The 25,197-nt window shown below is 40.5% G+C and overlaps 1 protein-coding gene and 1 pseudogene across 1 annotated transcript in view; one reads left to right on the top strand and one right to left on the bottom strand.

Moving 5' to 3' along the window:
• ryr2a (ryanodine receptor 2a (cardiac)) overlaps nucleotides 1–25,197 on the bottom strand; it is a 259,999-nt gene that overhangs the window by 19,140 nt on the left and 215,662 nt on the right. The window contains exons 90-106 of the mRNA XM_078163436.1: nucleotides 24,688–24,768; nucleotides 24,295–24,383; nucleotides 22,904–23,032; nucleotides 22,384–22,488; nucleotides 17,708–17,789; nucleotides 14,641–14,799; nucleotides 14,349–14,503; nucleotides 12,324–12,539; nucleotides 11,902–12,174; nucleotides 10,213–10,419; nucleotides 9,800–10,111; nucleotides 8,143–8,210; nucleotides 7,427–7,577; nucleotides 4,874–4,960; nucleotides 2,920–3,189; nucleotides 2,554–2,684; nucleotides 2,099–2,141 (exon numbers count right to left, since the gene is read on the bottom strand). Coding sequence (XP_078019562.1) covers nucleotides 2,099–2,141; nucleotides 2,554–2,684; nucleotides 2,920–3,189; nucleotides 4,874–4,960; nucleotides 7,427–7,577; nucleotides 8,143–8,210; nucleotides 9,800–10,111; nucleotides 10,213–10,419; nucleotides 11,902–12,174; nucleotides 12,324–12,539; nucleotides 14,349–14,503; nucleotides 14,641–14,799; nucleotides 17,708–17,789; nucleotides 22,384–22,488; nucleotides 22,904–23,032; nucleotides 24,295–24,383; nucleotides 24,688–24,768 — 2,558 coding nt within the window. The remainder of the gene's footprint in view (nucleotides 1–2,098; nucleotides 2,142–2,553; nucleotides 2,685–2,919; nucleotides 3,190–4,873; nucleotides 4,961–7,426; nucleotides 7,578–8,142; nucleotides 8,211–9,799; nucleotides 10,112–10,212; nucleotides 10,420–11,901; nucleotides 12,175–12,323; nucleotides 12,540–14,348; nucleotides 14,504–14,640; nucleotides 14,800–17,707; nucleotides 17,790–22,383; nucleotides 22,489–22,903; nucleotides 23,033–24,294; nucleotides 24,384–24,687; nucleotides 24,769–25,197) is intronic.
• On the top strand, nucleotides 20,591–21,739 carry LOC117247217 (high choriolytic enzyme 1-like; annotated as a pseudogene).

Here is a 25,197-nt window from a genome sequence, read left to right as displayed (position 1 = left end):
AGCTCAGAGAAGGTTGAGTTTGGAGAAACTCCTGAGAATAAGAGCAGCATCACAATCCTAACTTTGGAACTCTTAAGTTTTTGGTCTATGAGTTATTCACAAAGCACGTTAATGCTAAAAGTAGTTCCCTGAGAGAACTGACCTCACACTGTGCCTGGTCAGCTGTGTAGATGTGAGAAAGGAGCCAGAGTTTGAACTTCTCATCAAGCTCTCTTTTTTCACTCTTGACACAACTATTTCTATCTCTCTCCATGTGAACAACTGAGTGCAATATGTCTTTCAGGAGAGACTGTCTGAAAATGTGCGCCACTTTTTAAATGATTTCACTTCTCCCCCTCTTTAGAAATGCTGGCTTTTTGCCCTGTTGTTTGAATCATGTATAAACTTTTGAATTCCAAACTAGTTGGACAACACGCTGTAGGAACCACTTCTTTTCTAGAATAACCTGGCCCTAAGACCTGGCCACAGTCAGTGATGTACTGCAGGTAAGGTGCCTCATCAAATCAGTGCTTTCTAAAAACAGAGGGATAATGAATTTCTAATCCATATTTGCAAAAAATATGGACAATATAGTAGAGCCTGACCAATATATCAGTATTAGTGTATATGTTGTGCCATATGCACTGATATGAACATTTATGTTTTCTTTAATATATTTTAAGAAAAAGATGCTTGGAATGATTTGTAATTATTAAATCCCCAAAGAAGTTGACTGTTTTAGTACAATGATGTCATTTTTAACAGTAAGAGTTACTGTAAAACCTAGTCTAGATCAATGATTCTCTATGAGACAAAACTGTTTTAGAACGTTGCAAAGAAAAGTTGCAGTGGTGTGAACTGGCCGGTCTGAGCTTGACTCAAGCCAGCTGATGGTGCCAACTGCAACTCAGCTGGTCAATTTGCTGACGGCTTGTTTTAGAACGTAAGCATGTCACCTGTTTCAACAGCCAATTGGCTTGCAGCGAAGTCTGCTGTGCAAGTCAAAACAACCGCAAACAGTGTGTTTGCTTGCTGCAGCAGGTGCTCCTCCCCCACTGAGCCCTCTGTTTCCGTCCTCATGGTGTGCCAGTGTCAAATGGTGGGTCGCTGCTGCTGCTTGCTGTATGCGCTTATGCCTCCCTCACACACATTCTCATTTACTGCTTACTTGGCGCTTGTTATATATATTAGTGTGACGTATTTATTAATGATACAGTCCATCTGATGCTCATTTTCTTTATGTTTTTCGCCGTTGCATCACTACTACAAATGCAACTGTGGCTCACATTCACTATCCTCATTCATATTTTAACAAATTATATTCAGTCATATAATAAGCCTGAAAAGCTGGAATTCAGAACAAAAGTACAGAGAGTTGTTGCATAGAGATGATACACAATCCCATCTAGTTGCACTGGTGTGAACCAGCAGGTTTTTAGAACGTTGCAGAAGGGCACATTGCATGTAGTTGCCTGTTTCAAGCCGTATCATCGTGAATCTTTGGTTGGGACTGGGCTTTAAACTGTATAATATCCTGCCTCTATTACTATCACAAGTGTGTGATCTAAAAAAAATGTTTTTGTATATGTACATAATGTATATTTACTATCGGCCAATAAATCAATTTTTACTCGTTATTAGCATCGGCCTCAAAAATCCAGTATTGGTAGAGCTCTAAAATAGAGTTTCAGAAGTATTTATCTAACAATCAATCAATCAATCCATCAATCAATCAGTCTATCAGCCAATCAGTCCATAAATCAATCAATCAATCCATCCGTCTGTCTGTCGGTCCATTTAGATTTTCTTTGCTCTTCACATTTCTCTATATTGAGGAAAATGTTATTTCACATTCACTGACAAACAGGCAACTCATCAAACACCAAACACTGAGGACACAGTGAAGAAGTTCAGGAAAGAAACATGATGTCATCCAACGCAGTCAACTCCGCCCCTTCTTGTAGCTTAGTCTTTGTTCTTCAGTAAAAGTGTCTCTCAGCAGCTTTGTGAATAGCTCTGAAGAGGAAACTCTTAGCTGGAAACTTTGGGAGGACACCTGGTGGTAAGATAAGAACCTTTGTGAATATGGCCACAGGTCTACAAAAACAATGACTCCTACCTTCCTCTTCACAAACTTATCCCAGTAGTTGTTGGGGAAAGATCTGAAAATCAGAGGAGAACAGGCTCATGAGTCACATAAGATGGATAATTATGAAAATGTTTACAAAAAACACAAGAGAAATGCATTTGCTCAAACTTTCACTGTTGGTTTTCTCAGAGTTTGTCATGGACATGGTAATAGTTACTGTAATCATAATGTCCCCTCTGCCCTCTCTCCTTGTCGCTGCTAACTCTGTACATTGGAATGCACAAGGTACCTCTAATCTTTGTTTGCACTGCTGTGCCTGCAATGGGTTTTCTCAAACCTCAACTCGTGTTCTTGTTCTTCCTCCTCATTCCTCCTGGTTCTTCAGACATCTTCCACTTAATGGCACTTGTCTTTTTAACGGATGTTGTAGCATATACTGTGCAACGTAAACTACACACTCTCAAACACACACAGGGTGTACTCACTGTGTGTTGATTACCAGTCTGTCCCACTGTCCTTTGATGTCATCCTCAGATGGTTGTTCTGTGATATAAAGACCATCAAATTCCAGCTTCCTGGCCACCTCCTTTTCACGCTTAAAGATCACCAGTGGCACCTACACACACAGACACACACACGCACACATGCACACCAATATAGTTGTAAAATAACAAACAATGTAATGTAATTACCGAAAATTCAAATCCTTGAATATGAAATGTTTGAAAATATCTAGGAAAACATTAAATTGGTAACTTTTTAGGATTTAGCTGGTTAAGGTTCTTATTAACAGCAGATACAGATTCCAACTATGTAAATGACTTCTGCTGGATCAACAGTCAGTGTCCTGCCTTGAGACAGTAGTATCCGATGATGCAGAAGAAGGAGATGACAGTGTGCAGGACAGCCAGGATCCGTAACATGGGCTCCATGTATCCACTGCTCTCCTCCAAGACAAAACGAACTGTGACAGGCTTCAGCAGCTCTCTAGCCTCATCCACCACGTCCTCCTTTGTCTCCAATGCTTCTCCTCCGAGAGGATCCCACTGAACGCTGCTGTCTGGTTGGCTGCTGGTGTACACCACCTCCCTTTCCTCAACCACTGACGAGGATGTAGAAACCTGGTAGGGGACAATTTATCAGTCTTAAAATAATAAATAATGTAACTGATAACAGAATCACAAGCGGGATATAAAACGTGTAATATTATACTTTAGCCTCACAATAAAATATACTACCTTGTAGAGCTAAGAATATTTAAGGGTTTTGTTTGATTGTCAGAGACGGCTTCATTGCCTTATAATGAATGGGGAGCATCTAAAGTGATGTAAAGTGACCACACATACAGCTTTTTAAAACTCCTTATGTTGTGTTTTGTTGAGACTTTGTCCTGCAGGAGCTGATTTGCTATTTTTTTAAAGATTTTTGCCCATATTTTGTGTTGCATTATTTTGCACAGTAGTGACTGTGTCCAACCCCTACTAATTGTGAGGGGTGAAAATAAACCGACTACAGTCCCAACCCAAGCTAATTTAATTGATTTTTTTCACCATTTGTAGGCAGCAGAGCCAGCTGTAAGCACAGTATTATCATCATACAGAATTGATATTTGCACATCCAGCAGACACAGGGAAAATTCTGTTTTGAGTTTGTTTTAGCTTGTGTGAGAGCTGTCAAGTGAACCCTGGTGTGGACAAAACAACTGTATTGAGATTGCCTGAAAAGTGGGCCTTAGTGCGGTTCGTTTGTGGTGTGAAAGCAAATGAACAACCCACAGGATTTTACGATAGCATATATGTGATCTTAACATAATTTCAAAACCCTTAACTACAAATAAATCCATCAGCTAATTGTGAAATCTGTCTGTGATCTTATAACTGATATTTATAAGGCTAAGTCACATTTTTTTTATACGGCCAAGTATATAACCTATTTATACAAATCATTTGGTAACCATGGTAACATGTATGCACCTCAGTGAGGATATTTACCCTGATTAAAAACCTGTGAAAACTGCTGTGCGTGTATCTGACTCTATTCCTTTTTGTTCATTCATTTATTATGTTTAAAAAGTGTGTGACAGCAGTCCCACAGTGATGAAAAGGACGAACCTCCTTTTCATTTTGTCTCTTCCTCTTAGTCATTATTCAACATGTGGTTGACTTGCAGTCTAATAAAATAATCATACTCATAAGCACTTATTTCTTCGTGAGCTCTCTGTGACACCGAAGAACATAGGAACACACATCAGAGGCACTGAATGAGCTATCAGTCACCAGAATTTAATTTCACTGAACACAGCTGCATGGAAACACCGCTGATGAGAGCAGTGAGACTAAACCAAAACAGTTAAATTGTGGGCTGTAAAATGAAAACAGTGAGCTGAAAGAAGCTCTGTAGAACTGAGAGGAACGGCAGAGTTGGGTGATTGTTCTCTGTGGGTCCATTACTGTAAGCAACAACTTCCACTTTATATGTAGTCATCTGACTCACATATAAAAATACTGATAAATGCAACTTTAAAAATTTGTACTCCAAAATTTTCATCTAAATCTTCTAATCTCTCCAATTTATACTGTCACTGTGGCAAAAATAAAATCCACGCAATGACATCAGGTGGAATATCCAATAGCATGAACAGTTAATCAGCTGTCCTTTAGCTCATGACCAATCTTTCCACAATATCTTGCAAGTCCAAGACTCCATTTGGAAGTTATGAGCCTCTTTGTTAAAGGCTATTCCCACTAACCCCCCTTTTGCCGCCCAATCTCTAACCTCATAACAACATCTCTGCTACGCCATTACCTTATAGAACAGGAGGATGAAATTGATTGCAAAGGCAACAAACAGCGCCAGCATCCTCATGTTGTAGAAATTCCTGGCAAAGTAGTTCTGCAGGGGAGAAAGGGAGAAGAGCTTTTAATGTGTTTTGTATGTTGGACAACTAAGCAACTGCATATTAAGGCTGCTTTTGGTTGCTGTAATCATTCCTCCTGTCCATATTGGCAATGATGAGATTCCTTCCGAACCAGATTCCAATCTAAGTGGTGGGGATCAAAATATAGTGTCTTCTTTCTGTGTAAAAATGACTTGTAGGGCTCACAGAAGTTAAGATGAGGCTTCAGCAGTCTGAGTTGGTGCAAATAAGTGGGTATCTATTAAGTCAAAATGCACTGGCTGTGAACTGTACGCATTGAATAATATGCCCCAATTATTTCAAATGTACAACCACACACACCGGCTGTGGCTAGACGCGTGTTGGTGCTCCTTGACGCGCTGCCGCTCCTGGACGCGCCGCACTTCATGCCACTGTCCTATTTCCAGCCCCGCCACCCTCGGAATAAAATGCACTTTCTCCCCTACTTGAACTCTGCTTATACATACCGACCCCCCTTGCAACTCTTTTTCTCCGCCCAATTGCAGCTCAACAGCTGAGGTAGAGAAATATCTCAAGCTGAACAACCCACAATCAGGACATTATAAAAACCATGGTCAAAAAGATATTGCCTGGCATAGTTCTTGTGATTGGCACCTCAGGTAAGAAATCAACATTCATTAGGGGTGTCAACATATGATTTTGAGCTAATGCAGAGAATAACGAGGTACAGATCTTTACGTAAAAGAAGTAATAACTCACTAGTAATTTATCTTATTAATGTAATTTATGTGCACTTGTTTAATTTCAGCTCAGTGTGAGAGTCTTTACTGTGTTTTGCTGTCATTTATGGTTGCGCTATTTTCTCTCCACTCTGTTTTGCAAAGGGCGGGACTCTGCTCTGCTCCCTCCACACACTATGGAGCTAAGTACAGGAGAGGAGAAACAGGTGAATTGAACGTTACTCGAATTAACAACATTTTGTCACAGTACGTGATAAAAGCCATCATTGTTTGCTAACACAATACTATTAGCTACCACTTGCGAAATGTAAACACAATGCAGTGACACACGTCTACAGGCGATGCGTGCAGGTGGTCATAATGTCAAGAACTGGAATTTAAATTTCAAATTTTTTACTTTTCTGCATTGAGACATAATCTTTCAAGAGAGAATAAGGATGTGTCTAAAATTTGATTTTTTTTCCCCAGCCCTGGTATCTTCCAAAGTTTCCCTGGATGATGTTCCCATGCTAAGCTGCTGCGAGGGGATGGTAAAACAGAGAGGGTGCCCTGCTGCTTTTCCTGTTTCTATTTTTCATTTTATATTTTATTTTTTAAGTTTGGCCCATGGCATCAATTCTCAATTAAAAACGTGATGCATCTGAGTTTAATTCTGTAAGACTGCAGGAGCCTCTGCCCATCCCTCTTCTATTTCCCTTGTTGTCAGCCAAAACAGTTAATGCACACAAACCGAGGGCCCTGCAGAGCAGCATCCACGTGTCCCTGACCTGCCCTCATGGACAGCCAGGTAACAATAGTGCTTGCCCTAAGCCTCAGAATTGTTTGTCACTGCTGTGAAATTTAAAAAAAAAAAAAAAAAAAAAAAAAAAAATCTCAATACAGCCAGACTAATTTAGGCAATAACACACCATAAAGCTTAACACCAATCGAGCCAGTCTGACATAAAATCTCCCTTCTCTGGCTAATTCTGGTTCACCAACTTCCCATTGTGAGTGGAGACAGCTGTGTAACTACTTTCCCACTTCTATGTGTTTCTATAAACCTGAACTTAACATAAAATAATGTTTGTGCCTCTCACATTGCAGCTCTGATAATTAATTTAAGAAATCTGGCGTGGTCTGATGCTGCAACTGCTGCAGTTGTCTATTCTCTGGGATTCTTTAAGAATATTTAAAGCTGATTTAGAGGATAATTTTAAGAATTAGTGCGGTTTTCTTTTATACAAAACATTATTGTTTATCATTTTTAAAGTGGTGGATTGAATTTCAAAAATGTGAATTAATTTCATTTATGAACCAACAGGAAAAAATATAAAAACAAGCCCTGCAATAACGCATGTATAGGCTGAAGTTAATGTCAATGAACCAAACTTTCCCCCAAAAGACTATTTTTCTTTTCAGCAATCTGGATTTCATATCTAACTGAAGAACTTTGATATAGAAATCATCAGAGTGTGTCTGTGTGTCAGAGCAACATCAAGACATTTCCACCGCAAACTGATGCAGGAAAATTCAGCAGAATGCAGGAAATTAAGTGGTTGATGATCAGATAATCCTGGACACTGGTCCTCACCACATTGGAATCACATTATGAAGGGGACCTATTTCTGGCCCGTATGAACAGGAGCAGTGATTTCAGCAACCAAAAACTATAAAACTGTGTGAATATGTTTATGACTGGAAAATACTGAGTTAGCAGAGACAGTTGACCACCACCACTAAATAAATGGAAAAGTTGTACCAGTAGTTTCCTCTGGTAGGCTATGATCTTCTTCAAGAAGGCAGACTCCTGTAGATCTGGTTCATCAGACTTTGAGGTGTGGTGTCTTCTGACTTTTGGCTTCATCTTCTCATTCTTCTGTTGTTTCTCTTGTTTCTCTACATGTCCACTCCTGGAATCACGAGACAAATGACACTTAAACACAGCTAACAATAAAATGCTGCTTCACTGTGGCTTCCTTTGGAGGGCTCAGTAAATAGACTGGCCAATAAATGATTTTTACAATAATGGTCTTTAAACAAAAACTAAATAGTAAAGGTGTGTACATTTATAAGTCGCTACATGTAACTCCACATATTCCCACTGATCATCATGTTTCCTTTCAACAGAAAGCATGTGGCAAATGACAAGGCTGAAGTATTCAGAATGTACAATTGTTTTGTTTGTGGACAACATTATCTACAAAACACATTTGCTTTTGAATTCTTAACTCACTGTAAAATGTGGTTGAAAGCTCTGGAAAAAAAAACAAACTAGAAAGTGGATTGAGGATTATCTTTTCTTTTTTTTTTGTTTTGGTCAAAATACTCTGCACAGTGAGTGTAGACTGGTTTTGGCTATGACTGTTATCTTCCACTCTAATGACCAACCTAACATGTAGTGGTGACAGGTTGTACCTCTTCTGTAACTGGTTACTATTGTAGTAATCAGATTACATAACAAAAATATATACATACTCTGTTTTCTCAGGTTCACATTCTGTTTCTGCTGTTGCTTCCTTCTCCTCTGAGGTAGAGCTCTTTGACTGAAAAAGAAAATATCATTAAACAGACCAGCCAATTTTTATTTGTATTTATATACATACTAGCTGCGTGCCTGAAAGCCCTGAAAACCTATTTTCTCAATCAGCTTCTTCTTGTGGCTGATAGTATGAACACACAATTGTTTGCCAAAGTTAGAACTGTTTAGACAATCTGAGGCAGGACATTTATGTTCCTCTTCTTTATCTGTGTTTATGAGACTGCTTGGAAGTGGGTGGAACTTGAAAATTGGAAAAACATGTCACATACTTCAATGCACTAATCAGGATTTAGCAACATCTGAATCAAATTTGAAGACATTGATCTGCACACAGAGTCCTAAAGATGCAGATTACAAGGGTTTACTATCATACCTAAGGGCGTTTTGTTCCCTGGACTTTAAATGTGATTGTTTCTTATTTAGTCATGATTGTCAATGTCTGTCTTATGGTCGGTCTACCACTTTGGTTCAGACTGAAATACCTCAACAATGACCGCATAGATTGTCATTAAATTTAGCTCACACATTCATGTTCCCCTCAGGATGAACTGAAATAACAATTTTGATTCTGACTTTTCCTCATGTGCCATCATCAGGTCACCATTTTAATTTGTCCAGTAATTTGGTTTATGATTTGGTTTATGGCCAAATTACTGCAAACCTGATGACACTCCCATCAGTGTCATCTGTATTTTATGTTTAGTGCTAATAAGCAAATGTTAGCTTACACAAACACTGAACTACAGAAGTAAACATGGCAAAGATCACTCCTGCTCAACCTCAGCATGTTAGCATGCTGACTTAAGCATTTTGCTCGGAACACCGCTGTACAGCTTCGCAGAGCTGCTGCCACATTTATGGGGAACATATTATCAGTTTGGTTTTCTAGCACCCAATATTGTACGGCAAACACCACAACAACCAAACAAGGACAATATATGGGTTGAGACTGACCAACAGGTAACGTGATATGTTGGTCCCAGAACAGGGCTAACCACAACAGCTAGCACTTGGAGTCCAATTTGTTTATGTATTGTGTAGTTAATGTTAGCTTCTTAGATATTCTTTGTCCGGATGGGTTTGTGTGGCAAGGACATTCACTGGGCCTCATTCATGAAATGCCCAGAACCTGGAACACATCAACGCTGATGATTAGCACAGGACCCAGTATGCACAGTTGTCATGCAGAAAATTTGCATCCAGAATTTTTCCTTTTCCTGAAAATGCTTTTTGTCTACAGGTTGTATTTCTGTATGATTGACCACATCAGTCAATTTTTGAGAGACCAGTTGAAAATGACAGGATTTTAAGAAAGATTGAAAAAAAGAAAGAACGTCTGTCCGTCCTGGAAAAGGGATCCCTCCTCAGTTGCTGTTCTTGAGGTTTCTACCATTTTTTTCCCCCCCGTTCAAGGTTTTTTGGGGGGGAGAATTTCCTTATCCGCTGCGAGGGTCCAAAGGACAGAGGGATATCGTATGCCGTAAAGCCCTCTGAGGCAAATTGTGATTTGTGATGTTGGGCTTTATGAATAAAATTGATTGATTGATTGATTGACTGATTGATAAGATTATGAAAAAATAACTGAAGACTTACATGATGCCTCCGTCTGAGCTCAGGTGCTGCTGTGGGTGGGGTTGGGGGGGTTGGGGAAGGAACTGGGGAGTTGAGCAGTTCGGTCAGGCTGGCATTAGGGTTATGTGGGGTGATCTTGTATTGGCCTCCCTCTCTTCTTAAGTCAAGGCCAAAAATGTCTGACAGCAGCTCTGTCTCACTGGTGTTCACTGCCAGGTCAGCCAGGTCCTCTTTTGGGGAGCTGCGGTCAGAGGTTCTCCTCTCTCTGTCCTCCCCTTCACCCCTCACCTCATCCTGGGTGGGGTCAGGCATGTTGGCCAGCAGCTCTGACACCTGGAATAGGCAGTTATGTATTTAAGAACAGCTCTTACTGTGTTTAGTTTCATTGACCTGTGGATACACTGTTGTATTGTTTTAGAATTATGCGTAGTAACCTTTATAGTCTTGGCCCCCTCCACCAGATTGCCTCCCATGAAGGTGTTGTAGAAGATTCTGCAAAATCCTCGGGCCACACTGAACGCCACATGGAGGAGGCCCAGCAGCACTGACCAGTAGAAGGACACCAGGGTGGTCACCATGTCCTTCACTGTCATGTTCTTTATCTTCTTCATCTGCTTCTTCAAACTCTTCATGGACAGGACCTGAAAAAAGAGAAAAGGTATAGATGGTCCATTGAGTGGTACATAACTACTTACTGCTGAGTAGTGACAAGGACTGTTCAATGCCCAGCATTTACACATTGAACCGGTGAATGGTCGAGCTCCAAAAATAGAAATCAATACATGGCGGCAGATACTGTCATTGTTGATGGGCCACCACAACTAAATGAATGTGTGGGAATCCGTGCACATAAACATTTAAAAAAACTCTCTTTCATACTTTTTGCTAGAGTGCCATTAGTTCATACTGCATGCCAATGGTGGCACTGGTGCCCAAGGTTGCCGACTCCTAGCTTAGCATAAGACTGGAAGCAGGGGGGGACAGCAAGCTTGGCATTGTCCAATGCTCAAATACACCTCTAAAGTTTACTTCCGAACACAGTTATCTTTTTTGTAGCCTATAACTTGTACAGAAAACAGAATTGTAAAAGTGAAAATTTGTGTTCAAAAGTTATGTGCTGGAACTATAACCAATACTTAAAGCTGGAGTAGGCAGATTTATTTTGGCTTTAATGGGCAAAAATTCCACATTAAACATTGACCATATTGTAATTCAGTTCCTCTTCTGTTTTTAGGCTTCAGAAAATCTAGCCCCTGATATGAGACCTTGGCCAAACACAGGTCATTTCAGAGAGAAAGTTGCTATTCCAGCACTGGCAACAGCTGTATACACTGCAAAGTTACTTTAAAAAAGGAAGACAGACTTATCAAACAGTTTAAAAGAAAGTCAGACAATGAACACAAGAAAACGTGTCAATATTGGCCAAGTATTTCAAAGATGGAGAGAAAATTGCTGCTAATAGTTTAGCCTTTTGCTAACTGGAGCCAAAGGGTCATGGCTGCAGTTAATTTAAGTTTATATTTATGTAGGTAACATTAGCTTAAATCTTGAATCACAGTTTGCCCTCCAACTCATTCCACAGCAAACTTTCTGTTGCTGCTGTAACAAAGGTTAGAACTGGTACTTCCACTGGCCACCAGTCACCAACCAATGATTCGTGTCCAGAGCTGCTGCCCGCTCTCTTGCGAAGTAGTCCACAGTGGTGGGGAGTGAGATGTAGGGACTGTAGGGTGGCTAGCAGCTAATTCTTGTGTCATTTATGGTCTGATAGAAAGACAGAGTGGAGCAAGGAGGGGTTGAGCAAATGTGCTGTGTGCAACTGTTCAATGATATAAGATTAGATAAATCAATGTATGGGAAACACTGGGTTACTATGAAGCATGTGTAAATGCCCATGGTCTTCTGGTGGGAGGGGCTTAGGATACAGAGAGGAGAACAGCAGCAGGAGGGTGCATTTCCAAATTCTGCCTTTTTTTTTGCCTTTTCTAGATTTCTGCCAACCCCAGCTTTAACACACAGGCATGAGATTCTATCAATCTTCTCACCCCACCCGTGAAAAAAACCCCCAACAATCTTATTTTCAAAAATCTGTTAGCTGTGTTTGGGGCTGTGTGTGCTCTCACCTTTATCAGCAGCATGACGTTGTATCTCAGAGCCAACAGAGCCATGCAGACAGTGGTAACAGAGAAGAAGCCCAACTCAGGGTTCTCCTCGTCTGGCTTCTCTCGCTCACTCTCCTCTTTCACCGCTGAGCGCTCAGCAGCATCAGACATCTGAGCCGCCAGCTGCATTTCAAAGATGGTATCCTCACAGAAGTTCACAAACAGCTCCATCTTTTCCTTCTCCCCTCCTTCATTCACCACATCAAAGATGAATTGACGCTTGGATTCTTTGACCTGGGCACAAGATATATTAGTAAAAACAAGGAGCTGGAAGGAAATTTGCAGATTTCTAGTCACTTTTCAGTCCTGTAACCAAATGAAGTGGTGTGACAATCAAATGACAAGTGTTATATTAATTGTTTGATGTGCTGTGCCATCTTTACCTGAGGTTTCTCCCACTGTGTTCGACTGGACTCGCTGATCTCAAAGTAGACCCTCTCAATACGCTTGGCACTGCCCATGATCTCGATCCGGCCCAGGTAGGGTTGGAAGTAGTTGAGGACACTATCTGCAAGCTCCAGGAAGGTCTGCAGCCGCGTGTCATGAGGCATGTGCTCCGATAGGTTGGTCAGCAAAACCGCCACATTGAAGCCAATATCCTTTTAAATCACAGTTCAAAGTCGTTTTTTTTCTCATTTGCATAAAGCTTGTTTTTTCAGCACTCAACCTCTGGAAATCTTTAATAAAAGAACAGTTTACCCTAAAATCAAAAATACATATTCAAATTCTTACCTGTGGTGCTACATATCAATCTAGATTGTTTTGGTGTGAGTTGCTGAGTGTTGGAGATATCAGCCATAGAGATGTCTGCCTTCTCACCAATATACAGTAATGGAACTAGATGGCATTCGGCTTGTGGTGCTCAAAGTGCCAAAAAATACATTTAAAAAACCCAACAACAATGTCTCTTTCCAGAATTCATGACTGAGTTACTCAAGATAATCCACAAACCTTGATTTCAGCAGTTTCAGTTGCATCTACTAATGGATGAGAGGCTTGTGCTTGTGACAGCTTAAAATGTAAACATTAATAGTGTCCTCAGCTGAGCTGTAACGTTAGCTAGCTCAGTGGTGCTAGGTGAGCATCAGTAGATGCACACTTCCTTCTGCGTGGTGATACGGTTGACAGGTGTAGTTCAGTAGTAAGAAAATAGTTCCTGAATGAAACTGCTCACAACAAGGTTTGTGGATTATCTGGAGAAACTAGGTCATGACTTCTGGAAAAAGACATTGCTGTTGAGTTTTTCAAATGTACTTTTTGGCACTTTCAGCACCACAAGCTGAGTGTCATCTTGCTCCATCATGCTGGAGAAAAGGCAGACATCTCTATGGTAGATATTGCAAACACTCAACAACTCACACCAAAACAAAGATGAATAGCACTGCAGGTAGGAGGAGGTCTCTTGAAGCATTCTGATGTGATTCAAGAAACTGAAAAGTTGTTGCAGTATAAATCTAAACTACAGTATGTTGTTAATCTCTCCATAATGAGTGCTGTCCCAGTTGAGCTCAGAAACTAATTCAACACTAAGCCTTTCTTATCCCACCTTACTGTAATTCAAGCAAGTAGAGCCATTGTATGATCCCCAGAACCAACAAAACAAAGGGGCTAATTAGTGTCTGACTAAGCTGCCAATACAGAAGCTCAAGAACAAGGGATGCCCCATGTTGGGTTCCCCATACAGTGTGTGTGCCACACTTGTGAGAAATACTAACTTGGAATCACCAGACCTCTCAGTGCATTTCTTGGCCTTATTAATAGGCACAGACCATAATACCAAAAACCAAAATAGACTTCTGACCAATCAGAGCAACAAAATGTGACCTACAACCAATCAGAGCAATGAAACCCTTTTCTGCAAACATTTGAGGGGAGAAATAGACAATGCAGAGACAGAATCTTGATTCATAATTGATCAGCGCTGCCTTGTTTGACACTTTGATCTGAGTTTTGTGAGCATGGTGCATATCACTGCACAGAGCAGAGACCAATGAGGCTCATTATATCAGTATTAGATAGATAGTTGTGATTCACCTGCCGAGGATCTGGCCAGTGTTTAAATGGGATGGGGACCAGATGCATCTGCCAGAGCAACTGAAACATGACCTCACTTTGTCTGGTTCCCAGGCTGAAGAAATACAAAAATTCTACAAATTACTGATTCTACTCTGATATTGCTAGAAAAAATATCCTCAACTCCTTTATCCAGTCCAACAAAGAGATAGAAAAAAAGAGATAGAAATAGAAATAAGCAGAGAGCTCTCCTACTAAACCCCCTCTGAGATGTTGAAACCATTCTCTAAGAATAGATTTTAATAACTGATTTAAAGGGCTTATAGTTGGACAATATAAGGCCTTATAAGACTTTCTTAGAGATCTTTAAGATCTATAAACATTAAGGTTGTTACCTTGGCTGGCTCATGAAAACGCTCCACAAATTCTTCATAGTCCAGGAGTTCATTCTCATCAGTCTCAGCACACGAGAGTAGGAACTCTGTCTCAGACTGAGTGTAGTGTTTGTGGCTCTCCATGGCCTTATGGAAGTCCCTCTTGGAGATGACACCTGTGAGTTCAATCATAAATCTATAAATCATCATCAGCTTTCTCCAAGTAACTTTGGAAATCACTGTACATTCATATAATTCTGATGCTTCCCCCCTGACAAACATGATTAAAGAAAATGTGTTTTTAGAGCCTTGCCTTTTCCATCAGGGTCATACTCCTTGAAGGCATCTGAAGAGGTCAGGTCTTTCAGCTTGAGGAACATGTCAAAAAACTTGAGGATCATCTCCACATTGTTGGAGGACTCTACTAACATGTCCACCATCTGCTTCCCAATGGTGCCATTCACCACGTTACCTGCCAAACGAGACAACACATTTCCCATAAAAGAAGTACCTTGACACCACAACATGCCAGATTTTGAACTATACACAGCAGAAAATACCTTGATCAAAGTGTTTGCAATGAGCATTTTGAGGTTTAAAAGGTGTTTAAAATGGTGATGGTGAAAAGAATAGGTTAAAAAGTAAGTTCTTTTTACAGACTATTTTAAGATGTTGATTGAACAGTTACATTTAGACCATATTTCATATTGATTTTCAACTGAGAAATTTGGATGTGCTTTCTTAGTAAGGCCCCAAAATGATGATAGGGTATTATTTGCACACTATAGAGGATGAAAAATCTCCTTATTGCAAATCCCGGTGAAATATGTTCTAAATGTGAATGTTCAATCAACAACTTTAAATAGTCGGTGTTAAAACTTTCACTTTTGAACTGGTTCTGAATGTCTTTTTTCACTGGTGACCACAGACATTTTTTAAACGTCTTTTCAACAGAAAAAAGTTCACTGGGTTAATCATGTTTTCAGAACTCAATATTTGATGCCTGTTTGCTTATGACACTGCTCATTTTGTCGTAGGACACTGACAACATGACAGTCAACTGAATTAACAGTGACCTACCACACTAGTTTAGCAGAACAAGTTTCAGTTTGTCCGACAAGACATCCATCCAGAACAATGCATGGTAGTGGGCAAAATTTTAGGATGTACTTAATGAGATGATTCAAAGCATGACATCAATTTAAGAAGTATCATTGTTTCATTTATCCTTGGAATGCAATGTCTTTTACTATACATTATTAATTAATTAATTAATTAATTAATTAATTATAAGGGGCTTTTAATTTTAAACAGATACAAGAGGTGTTAAGTTTAAAATTATGGTGTGATGCATTAACTTTATCAAGGCAAATGGGAGCGGATTAAAAGTAAAAATAGAAAAATACAGAGGGAATGAGAAATAAAGACCAGTTTCTAATGTAGTCTGTTTCAAATGAAGATGGTATCCTCTGCAGTTGTGGTACATAAAAGCCCAAACACTATTTGTGAATTGTATTACTTTACATCCCTTTCCACTAAGAAGAAATAACATTCTTTGCTAGCCTAATGCTAATGGCAGAACTAAGTGGGTTGCTGAAGTGCCTCTGTTGTTTTACACCATCACTTTTCTTTTTTACTCTGTTGTGGTAACGTCCCTAAAGGAAATATCAAAAAGGCTGGAGTGTTGCTGACATACAGTTGTCCATGGCAGCAGATCTCTCTGTGTTTCTATTGGTCAAAGTGATGGCTGTGACGGGAGATGTCGTGAACGACAAAAAGAAAATCAAACATGCTAGACTTTCTGTCGGGACGCTGTAAGGTGTCCCATACACTGTGCCGGTTGTTGTCCACTATGACACACCACACGATATGAAACAATGGGTTATCCTGTACGATACTCGTTGTTCACGACCTGAGGCAACACCGTACGACGTAATGTTGGGCTATAATCGGGCTGATATTGTGTATTGTAAACCCTGCATTAAAGAAACTTACATAAAAATACTCTACTATGATTCATATTTTTTTAACATGGCTTTCCCACATAAAAAGAAAAGAAAAAAACTCTGAAAAGGAGCTGGAAGCACATCTACTCTTTCTCCCTCAATGAGAAATTCTGGAACCAGCCTACACCCTTGCCCACCACTGCAGCTTGCAGTAGGTGTCTCTTTCAGTTTCCACTTTCTCCAGCATTTAAACAGTGATACTGAGGGTGTCATCACAAGTTTCATCATAATACAATATTATGGATTCTTGGGAAAATATTTGCTGATTTCACAAAGTCTCAATTTCACAAATGATTTTAATTCGATTTAACTCAGGGGCCTGTGATCTATATGAGACAGTATCAGGAAATCCCCCCCTTATCTTTTTCTTGGCTGCTTGCCATTATTTGCCTGGTGCTATGCTGCTGGCACTGTCAGTGTTTAGGGAGGAGGTGCAGTTGGATGGAAATGGTGACACAAACGTGCAATGGGAATTCAACATAAAGGTATATCTTAAAGACGACGACATGTAGCAATGTTTTCACTTTTCAAAGATGATATTGGCTCGTTGATCATTTAATCGATACATTAATCCAGATCGATGTTTTGTTACACATGTAAGCACACTAGCACTAGGTTAACTGGTGACAGAGCAGCCTTGGAGGAAACAGTCACAGCCAGACTCAGATGAGGAGTCTGTTGGACAACAAAATCAGAGACTACCAGATGTATCAGAATGTCAAGTGTAGTTGCACCTTTTATTTGTGTATGCTGCTTGTTAGCTTGTAGCTAACTGGTAGTGGCTTACAGAGCATTAGTTGTGACACATACGATATCTGCCATGATGTTACATTGGGTTCACTTTGGTCAAAACTTTCACTACGCTAATGCTAACTCTGCTTTCTGTACTGACAGTTTGCTCTGTGCTGGAGGTGTGTCAAAGACTGTTTCCCCGACCTTATGTGTTTCCTGTATTACACAGCCATTGGCTTTCGTATCAGTGATGTACCTGCAATAATCTAGCAATCTGGTAATCTAGTAATCTAGCGTTTGAATGTCATATTCTGAAGAAGTGAACAGACATCCTCCCCTTCAGTAAAGCAATGTGGAAACAATTCTCCGGTGACAAACTTTGCACAGATACAAGATTCAGTAAGGTGGTCAGACATTTTAGGGGACATAAATAGAAGAAAAACATATTTTTGAGTGGAGGGAGGCTTACAAAAACACTGCCAAGACTGATTTCACAAATTTCAGTAAACTGGGCAAATACCCTTGTGATGACCTCATGATCTTGTGCTCATGATCTTCTGTTTCTGTCATGGTGTCAGCTCTGTCAATAAGCCACAACTGCTTCAATATTTAGTACAGGAGTACTCATGGAAGCAAACTTACCCTCCAGCATAGAGAGCAGCATGACCACCATATCTTTCTGAAGATCCATTAGTTCCTTCAGTAACTCAATCTGACTGGAGTCCTGAGGTAAAAAAGGGAGAGAAAGAAAGAGATGGTTAAAGAAAGAGGGGGAAAGAGAACTCAATTTCTATCGTAGCTACTTTCTTTAGAGGATTTGACCAATTTAGCTAATATTTATCAAGATATTACATTAGTGGCATGCTTTCCATAAGTCATCAGTCTAAAAAAATAACTTTTCACACTGTCTATTGTAAGCCCTTTTTACACCCCCCCCCCCCATTTTTTTTTTAAACGTACCTAAACCTAGGGCTATGTGATTCACACTGCACTTCTACTGGCCCTGGGTTAAATGTCCATTTAAACATGTGACTGATGTTTACATTGTAAAATAAAGAGACTACAGCAGCAATGCCAAGATGTTGCATCAGCAGGGCTTAATGTAAGAGTGGTGCTGAAAAATCAAAAGAAGATTATAGCTGCTGTGCAGCAATGGGTCAGGTATGGGCAGTTAGGAAATTCTGAGCAACAAGCAGAAGAATTGGAAGACATTTAGGAATTTAGCAACACAATCTGCCTTTTGCATCAGCTGAGGCTTGAACTCACAACCTCTGAGACTAAGAATCAATTTCTATCTCTCTGAGCTAATTAGTCAGTGACAATTCATATGTAGCTTCACAAATTGACTAAGCCAGACGTGCAGGTTTAGCAGCCGTCCATGCATGGAAAAGCAGATTTCAAACCACTGTAAAAAAAATCAGTTATCGACACAAAAATCTGAAAATACACAAATTGCATCTAGACAGCATGGAGATGTTGGTAATTTATTTTAACAATGATTGATTTGCTTCATAAGTGAAAAACTGATGTTTAATTAGTTGAGCCATGTGCAAAGTGAGAAGCCTCAGATGGTTTCACACTGAAGTATTGACACTGGATCTTTGTGCAAAGTTTGGTTTATTTTCAAGCATGAGACAGCAGATTTTCTCGCAGAAAAAAAAACTTGAAGATGCTGCACAGTGATCAGTCACGCTCAGGCAAATTCAAGCAATAAGCTGGAGCTTTTATATTGCATGAAAGCACAAGGGGCTGATAGAAACAGTCCCAAGTTTCATACATTTTTAAAAAATAGTGTGAACCTGAGTTCAAACCTAATGGTGGGAGAGTTTGGGGATTTCCAGGCCTGAAGAAAAGGATTACACCATTACGACATGCCTGGGCATGTTCGGAACAAAAGCAAAAAGGCCTGCCACCAATAGGTTTGGGCTCGGGTAGGAAGGATTCAAGGAAAAAGGGTGGAGATTCTCTCGAATCTTCACCAGCATAAAAGGGAGAGCTCAGAGAGTGAAACTTCAGTCTTGCTCCGGAGCCTGACTCATGAGTTGTATGTGTTCAAGCTTGTGAACACATTAAACTCGATTGTGGTGGATTCAATTGATCTCCAGTGTTTCTTTGAGTACCAACCAACCGAACCCAAGATACTGAAATAGCTCAGTGGACGATTTGAAGAGAAAGATAGAGGACGAGGTCGGGAGCCATCTGGCCCAATTCCAGGCACCGATTTTCGCCTCTACACTGGCTGTAAACTCCAGTAAATAGTCCAGCCAGGACATTTTGCTAGCCTTCATGACACGCACACCGTAGTAATGTGAGCTGTTAACATGAGTTGTGAGCTGTAATTCAGCAGTAAATAAACAGCCATGTGTGTGTCTGACTGTGTCTGACAGTGTGATTTGTGGGGTTTATTAGTTGCTGCGGGAGTTGTAAACAGCTCCGCTTGTTAGCCACTGAACAGCAACAGAGCAAGCAGCCACCAGCCACCAGACTTCACATCTGTTCCTTTCAGGACTCCACTCAAAGTGTTTAGCGAAGGTTTATGGTTTGCTGTTTGACAGCCAGGTAGGAGGCTCAGTTATCTGTGTGTGTGAAATACACATGGGGAACACACATACTCATTTACATTACCAAGCGGGGACAACTTCCGCCTTTCTGCTCCAACACTGACTGACAGCTGACTCTACTCATTCACACTCACCACTGCCCCAGGGCCGCTACAATATGCTATCTACAGAGATAGCACTGGCGATCTGAACCGGTCAGTGGCGAAAAAAGCACTTTTATAGTGGATGCATTTGCCCCCATTACCTTTTTTAGCTCGTTTCGCGGCTCAATACTGAACCAATTTTAGAACGAGTGGTACCCCTGAATCATACGCACACATACACATGGGGAAATAGAGCCCAGGTTGAAAAATACCAAAGTTGTCCTTTAAGAAAGAATTCAAGCTTTAATAAAGTTATTTTTCTGTTCTTAACAGTGCGACCAATCAGAGTTCACAGTAAACTGAGGTACAAATTATAGTTGTCTAAAATTACTTATTTGTAGTGTCAAAGTTTTTGAGACTATAAATTAAGAGATGTTAAGCTTTTCAAATGATGTACAGTGCAGCTGAGAACATTTCTACACACAGTTTCCACATCATCAAGTCATTGTTCAGCTCTGCTTATCTCACTTTGCAAAATAAGAAAATAAAATAAAAAGTTGGTTTCACATCTATGTGTAGTCTTTTTGGTTGAAAACAATTTAAGATGTCTGTCTCAAACATGTCCCACCCAGTAACCTCTCTGTGTTCATCCATCAAATGACCAGAGTTAACAAACCATGTGAAACAATAGGTTTGTCTGTGGAGTCCTCCCTGAACAGATTTATTTAGGCCTAGCAGTGTGGACCCCAACCCATAATCCTCCTGCAGAAACACCTGTAGAGGAGAGTATAAAGAGTCTGGACTAAACTGAGTCAAACATCGAGCTTCAAGGAGTCTCTCTGCAGCAGACTCTCCACAGAAGCTCCACAGCCACCCTGAAGATGACTCTCTCTGCCAGCCTGCTGCTGCTGCTCCTGCTCGGCCTCTCTCAGGCTCATTCTCTCACAGAGGAAGAAAGTGGAGCAGAGGTCCAAGTGGACGAAGAAGGCACTGTCGACATCAGCACCAGGATCCTGACAACCAACAACGCCACGGATGAGATCTTGCTGGAAGGAGACTTGCTGGCTCCCAAATCAAGAAATGCCATAATGTGCTGGTCCCAGAACTGCCTGTGGAGGAAAGCCTCCAACGGCCTGATGATGATCCCCTTCTACCGTGAGCAGTGAGTTCACCAGCTGGGAGAGGCAGAAGATCAACAACGCCATGAAGGCCTTCCACAGCAGCACCTGCCTCCACTTCGTCCCCCGTCAGAATGAGTACGACTTCATCAGCATCGAGAACAGAGCCGGATGTTTCTCGGCTCTGGGCAGACAGGGAGGCAGACAGGTGCTCTCTCTCAATTTGGGGGCGGCAGTAGCTCAGTCCATAGGGACTTGGGTTGGGAACCGGAGGGTCGCCTGTTCAAGTCCCCGTCTGGTCCAAAAATATGGAGCGTGGACTGGTAGCTGGAGAGGTGCCAGTTCACCTCCTGGGCACTGCCGAGGTGCCCCTGAGCAAGGCACCGAACCCCCCCAACTGCTCAACTGCTGTCATGGGCAGCCCACTCTGACATCTCTCCACTTAGTGCATGTATAGGTCCAGTTTGTGCATGTGTGTGTTCAGACCTGTGTGTAATTGACAACAGAGTGAAAAATTGAATTTCCCCTCGGGGATTAATAAAGTATATAAAATTAAAAAAAAAAATTAAAAATAAGCAGGGCTGCCTCTACCACGGCATCATCCAGCACGAGATCAACCACGCTCTGGGCTTCCAGCACGAGCAGACCAGGAGTGACCGCAACTACTATGTCAGGATCAACTGGGAGAACATCAACCCACAGATGGCTTACAACTTCTACAAGCAGAACACCAACAACCTGAACACTCCCTACGACTACTCCTCCATCATGCACTATGGAAGAACAGCTTTTTCCATCCAGTACGGCAGGGACAGCATCACCCCCATCCCCGACCCCAATGTCCAGATTGGCCAGAGGCAGGGCTTGTCCTACTGGGACATCGTGAGGATCAACCTGCTTTATGGTTGCTAACGACAAAACTTCCTATCCATTCTGATCCAAAGTCCTCATTCAGCATAACAATAAAAACAGTTTTCCAGTTATCTATCCAGTTATTTATCAGAAACTACTAGAGCCTGTGATCATCATCAGCTATGGATTTCACTTCCTGTGACATCATTTTGTTCCTCATGTCTAAAATACCTGCTATAAAGCTGAATGCAAACTAAATAAAAATAATGTTGGGCAGCAGCATTAATCTGTCTTCATTCCCTCTTTTGTTTCCTCCTTTCATTCTGCCATCTGTCCTTCTTCCTTTCCCCCACATCTTTAATTCACTGCACTCAAATTCATTCACTCTCTGCATGTAAATTAACTTCCAACAACAGTAGTGACTGAGTAAGCTGCGGTGGAACCTATGGCGTAAGCGGTTTAACTAACGTGGGTGTAATAAGCAAGTGAGGCCACATGCTCTCATGCACAGCCTGAATGACAGACACACAGAGAGGGCCGGTACAGAGACAGACTTTAACACACAGATCAGGAGTAGCTGGGACCCACAGGATGCAAATGCAGCCCTCTATTAACTAGTTTACAGTGGAAATGTGAAATCAGGGAATAAGGGTAAAGAGAGGGTCCATGGATCGAACTGGCAAGACATAATGACTTTAACTCACCTGAGACAATTTCATCTGCATATGAGCGAAGACATGCAGGAACCCAACCACAGCGTCCCACAATCGACTATGGGCCAGACTCTGCTGGTTGCCAGTACACGGACCCTATAACATCATCAGCAACAATCACAATCACATCACAACCAACAAATACCTTTACTCAGCAGCTTTCCTACATTCAAATGAGCCACAGTTACAGCCTACAGATACTGTAGAATATCAGTGTTACGTTGCTTTTTAGAGCTGCCCATTATCCTACAAAGTAGGATCACTAATTTCTTATCCAACTTAAAAACAGATGGTCATGGCTAACATAATAATTTTCTTATTATAACTGTGACTTTAAACATTTCCCCAAATTATGATCTGAAGTAAAAAAAAAAAAAATAATGACTAATCATGACTTTTAAACAACTTCACTTTGGATTATTAAAGACCTTTTCATCAACATTTGAGAATACTAGTTCATTCTACAATATATAACAGTATTAACAATGACAAATACAGTTTTTTCTCATACCTGGATGTACTCTGTGAGTGTATTGAACACCTGCTTGGCCACATTAATTGCCTTGGAGAAATTCCTCTGGCCCTGTTCATCAATTACATCTTTCCCTGAATAATACCAATAGAAATCACTGATAGACTCCTAGAGGAGGGTCAGGAGGCAGCAGGGGAGGGGCAGTCAGACAAGGAGAAGAAAAGAAGACAAAAATTAGACAGATTAACTATTAATAAATTATTTGAAGACAGAGTTTCAACAGTTTTGATTATGATAATCCCTAGATTAGTGGTAACAGTAGCAGTAGAAGCAGCAGTATACCAATGTGGAGCAGAATGTATCAAAGTGTAATTTACATTTAAAAAGCAATCTCAGTAAAACAACCAAAAGAGAAACAAAGAAAAGTCAGCCTGTTAAAAAAATTGTTTTGACTACCTTTTTTTTCATCAGGGTTGCTTTAGCCCAGGGGATTTTCTATCCAGTAAAACAAGCAACACACTGTCAGTTTGACTATTTTGTATCCCATGTCTTTGGAGAATAAAGGGAACAATAAACTGTGTTGCTCCAAAGAACAGTTTACCCTTAAATCAAAAATCCATCCCCCCACAAACCTAGTTAGCTCAGTAGTTTGGTAGAAAGAAAATAGTTCCTACATGAAACTGCTCACAACAAGGTCTGTAACTCAGCAGCCATCTTTGATGTGGCCAACCCCTTTGTAGCCCCTGTTGTCAGCCATTTGCCTTTGGCTTTGTGTTCATACTCATAACTACACACACCTCTTTAGCTACCAGTTAAGATTTGTGTGTTTTGTTTCTCGTTTGGTTATAGTTATTAATTTAATTATTAAACAGAGTTCCAAATTGATTGTTTAGTGTATTTTATGAAACAGATTTCATTAATTGGCTCTCATTTTTTCCTTCTTGGGAATGGTGCCACACAAAGTGATTTAATGTAAATTAAATCACATTATTTGACATAATTAATCATTTTTACCAATTCTGATTCTGATTCTATTTCTGATTGCCATTTTGATACTTTGAACCATAAGATCCCAACAGTTGCAATACAAGATTTCTTCCAGAAAGGGCTTTTAAGAGAGGCTTTCTGACTGAAAGCCCTGAGGATGAACTTATCCCATGTGCTGTTTGTGTATGTTAGTGGAATCAGTTTAAAATAAACATTAAAACATTTAGCCAGTTTCTATTATCTAAAATTACTGTTTTGTTTTTTTTTTTGGTGGCAAAAAGTAAAAAAGGGGGCCCCTGAATTGAAGTGAAATTGTATCATGCCAGACATTGTGATGTCGGCAATAACCAATACAATATCATATTGTGATGAAACTAGTGATTTCCACCCCTAGAAAATACATTCATATTAGAAAGTAGCAGGAGTGAACAAAAAGAGCTAACCTGTACTCTGAGGAGGTAGTCGACAGTAGAGATTATGATGTTGACTGTCGTGTTGTTGCCTGTTTGCGTCCTCAAGTAATTCTGGAAGTCTGAAACATGATATTGCAAAAGATTGCAATTTTGCGCTTGTAAAAAGTGTGGAAATTAATCAATAAAGTAGATGTAACATTTCTGTAAATTATTGCATGACATTTTATGTAATGCCTCAGACGTCTGAATGAAATCCACACAGAGGAAAGCTTATAGAATCAAAAATATAAGGGATCATCTTCTTAGTAAATCTGCATCAATCAGTGGGTTAAAAAAGACACTGAAAAAAGTTTTGACGTGTTGGTTGAAGAAACAAATTTTCCATCAGTTTTTTTCAATGAATAACAGAACCTGCATACACACCTGAGTTGTGTCCTTCACAGAGCAGCTGCAGGAAGCGGAAAAGGTCACAGGTGAACTCATCATCCTGCATGACCTTCTCACCTGGCCGGAGAGAAGAAACACACCCATACACATACATGCACACACACGGACACCCACACACACACATGCAGACACACATATGCACGAGCACATACATAGGTATGCACAAACGTACACACGAGAACACGGGCAAGTGCAAACACACACACATGAATGCACACACATTCATATAAACAGACACACAAACACATAAAGAAAGTCAGAGAACAGGGGAGACAGAAGCAGACGACATATAGGAGAGGGATAGACATACAAGAAGATGGAGAGTGAAGAAGTATTAAAAAGAGATGGTGCTATGCGAGGAAATCCCCCATGTTTTCTTTTAGTCAGTGAAAGGTGTAGGGTCATAATACACCATTCTGACCTAACGCACAAACACACACACTCTTGGATGAACAGTGGGCAGCCACAGCACTTGGTGGTGGACTG

The sequence above is a fragment of the Epinephelus lanceolatus genome, chromosome 21, assembly GCF_041903045.1.
Source record: "Epinephelus lanceolatus isolate andai-2023 chromosome 21, ASM4190304v1, whole genome shotgun sequence".
NCBI lineage: Eukaryota > Metazoa > Chordata > Actinopteri > Perciformes > Serranidae > Epinephelus > Epinephelus lanceolatus.
Note: the sequence above shows the minus strand (reverse complement) of the source record. Positions and strands in the feature narration are given on the sequence as shown.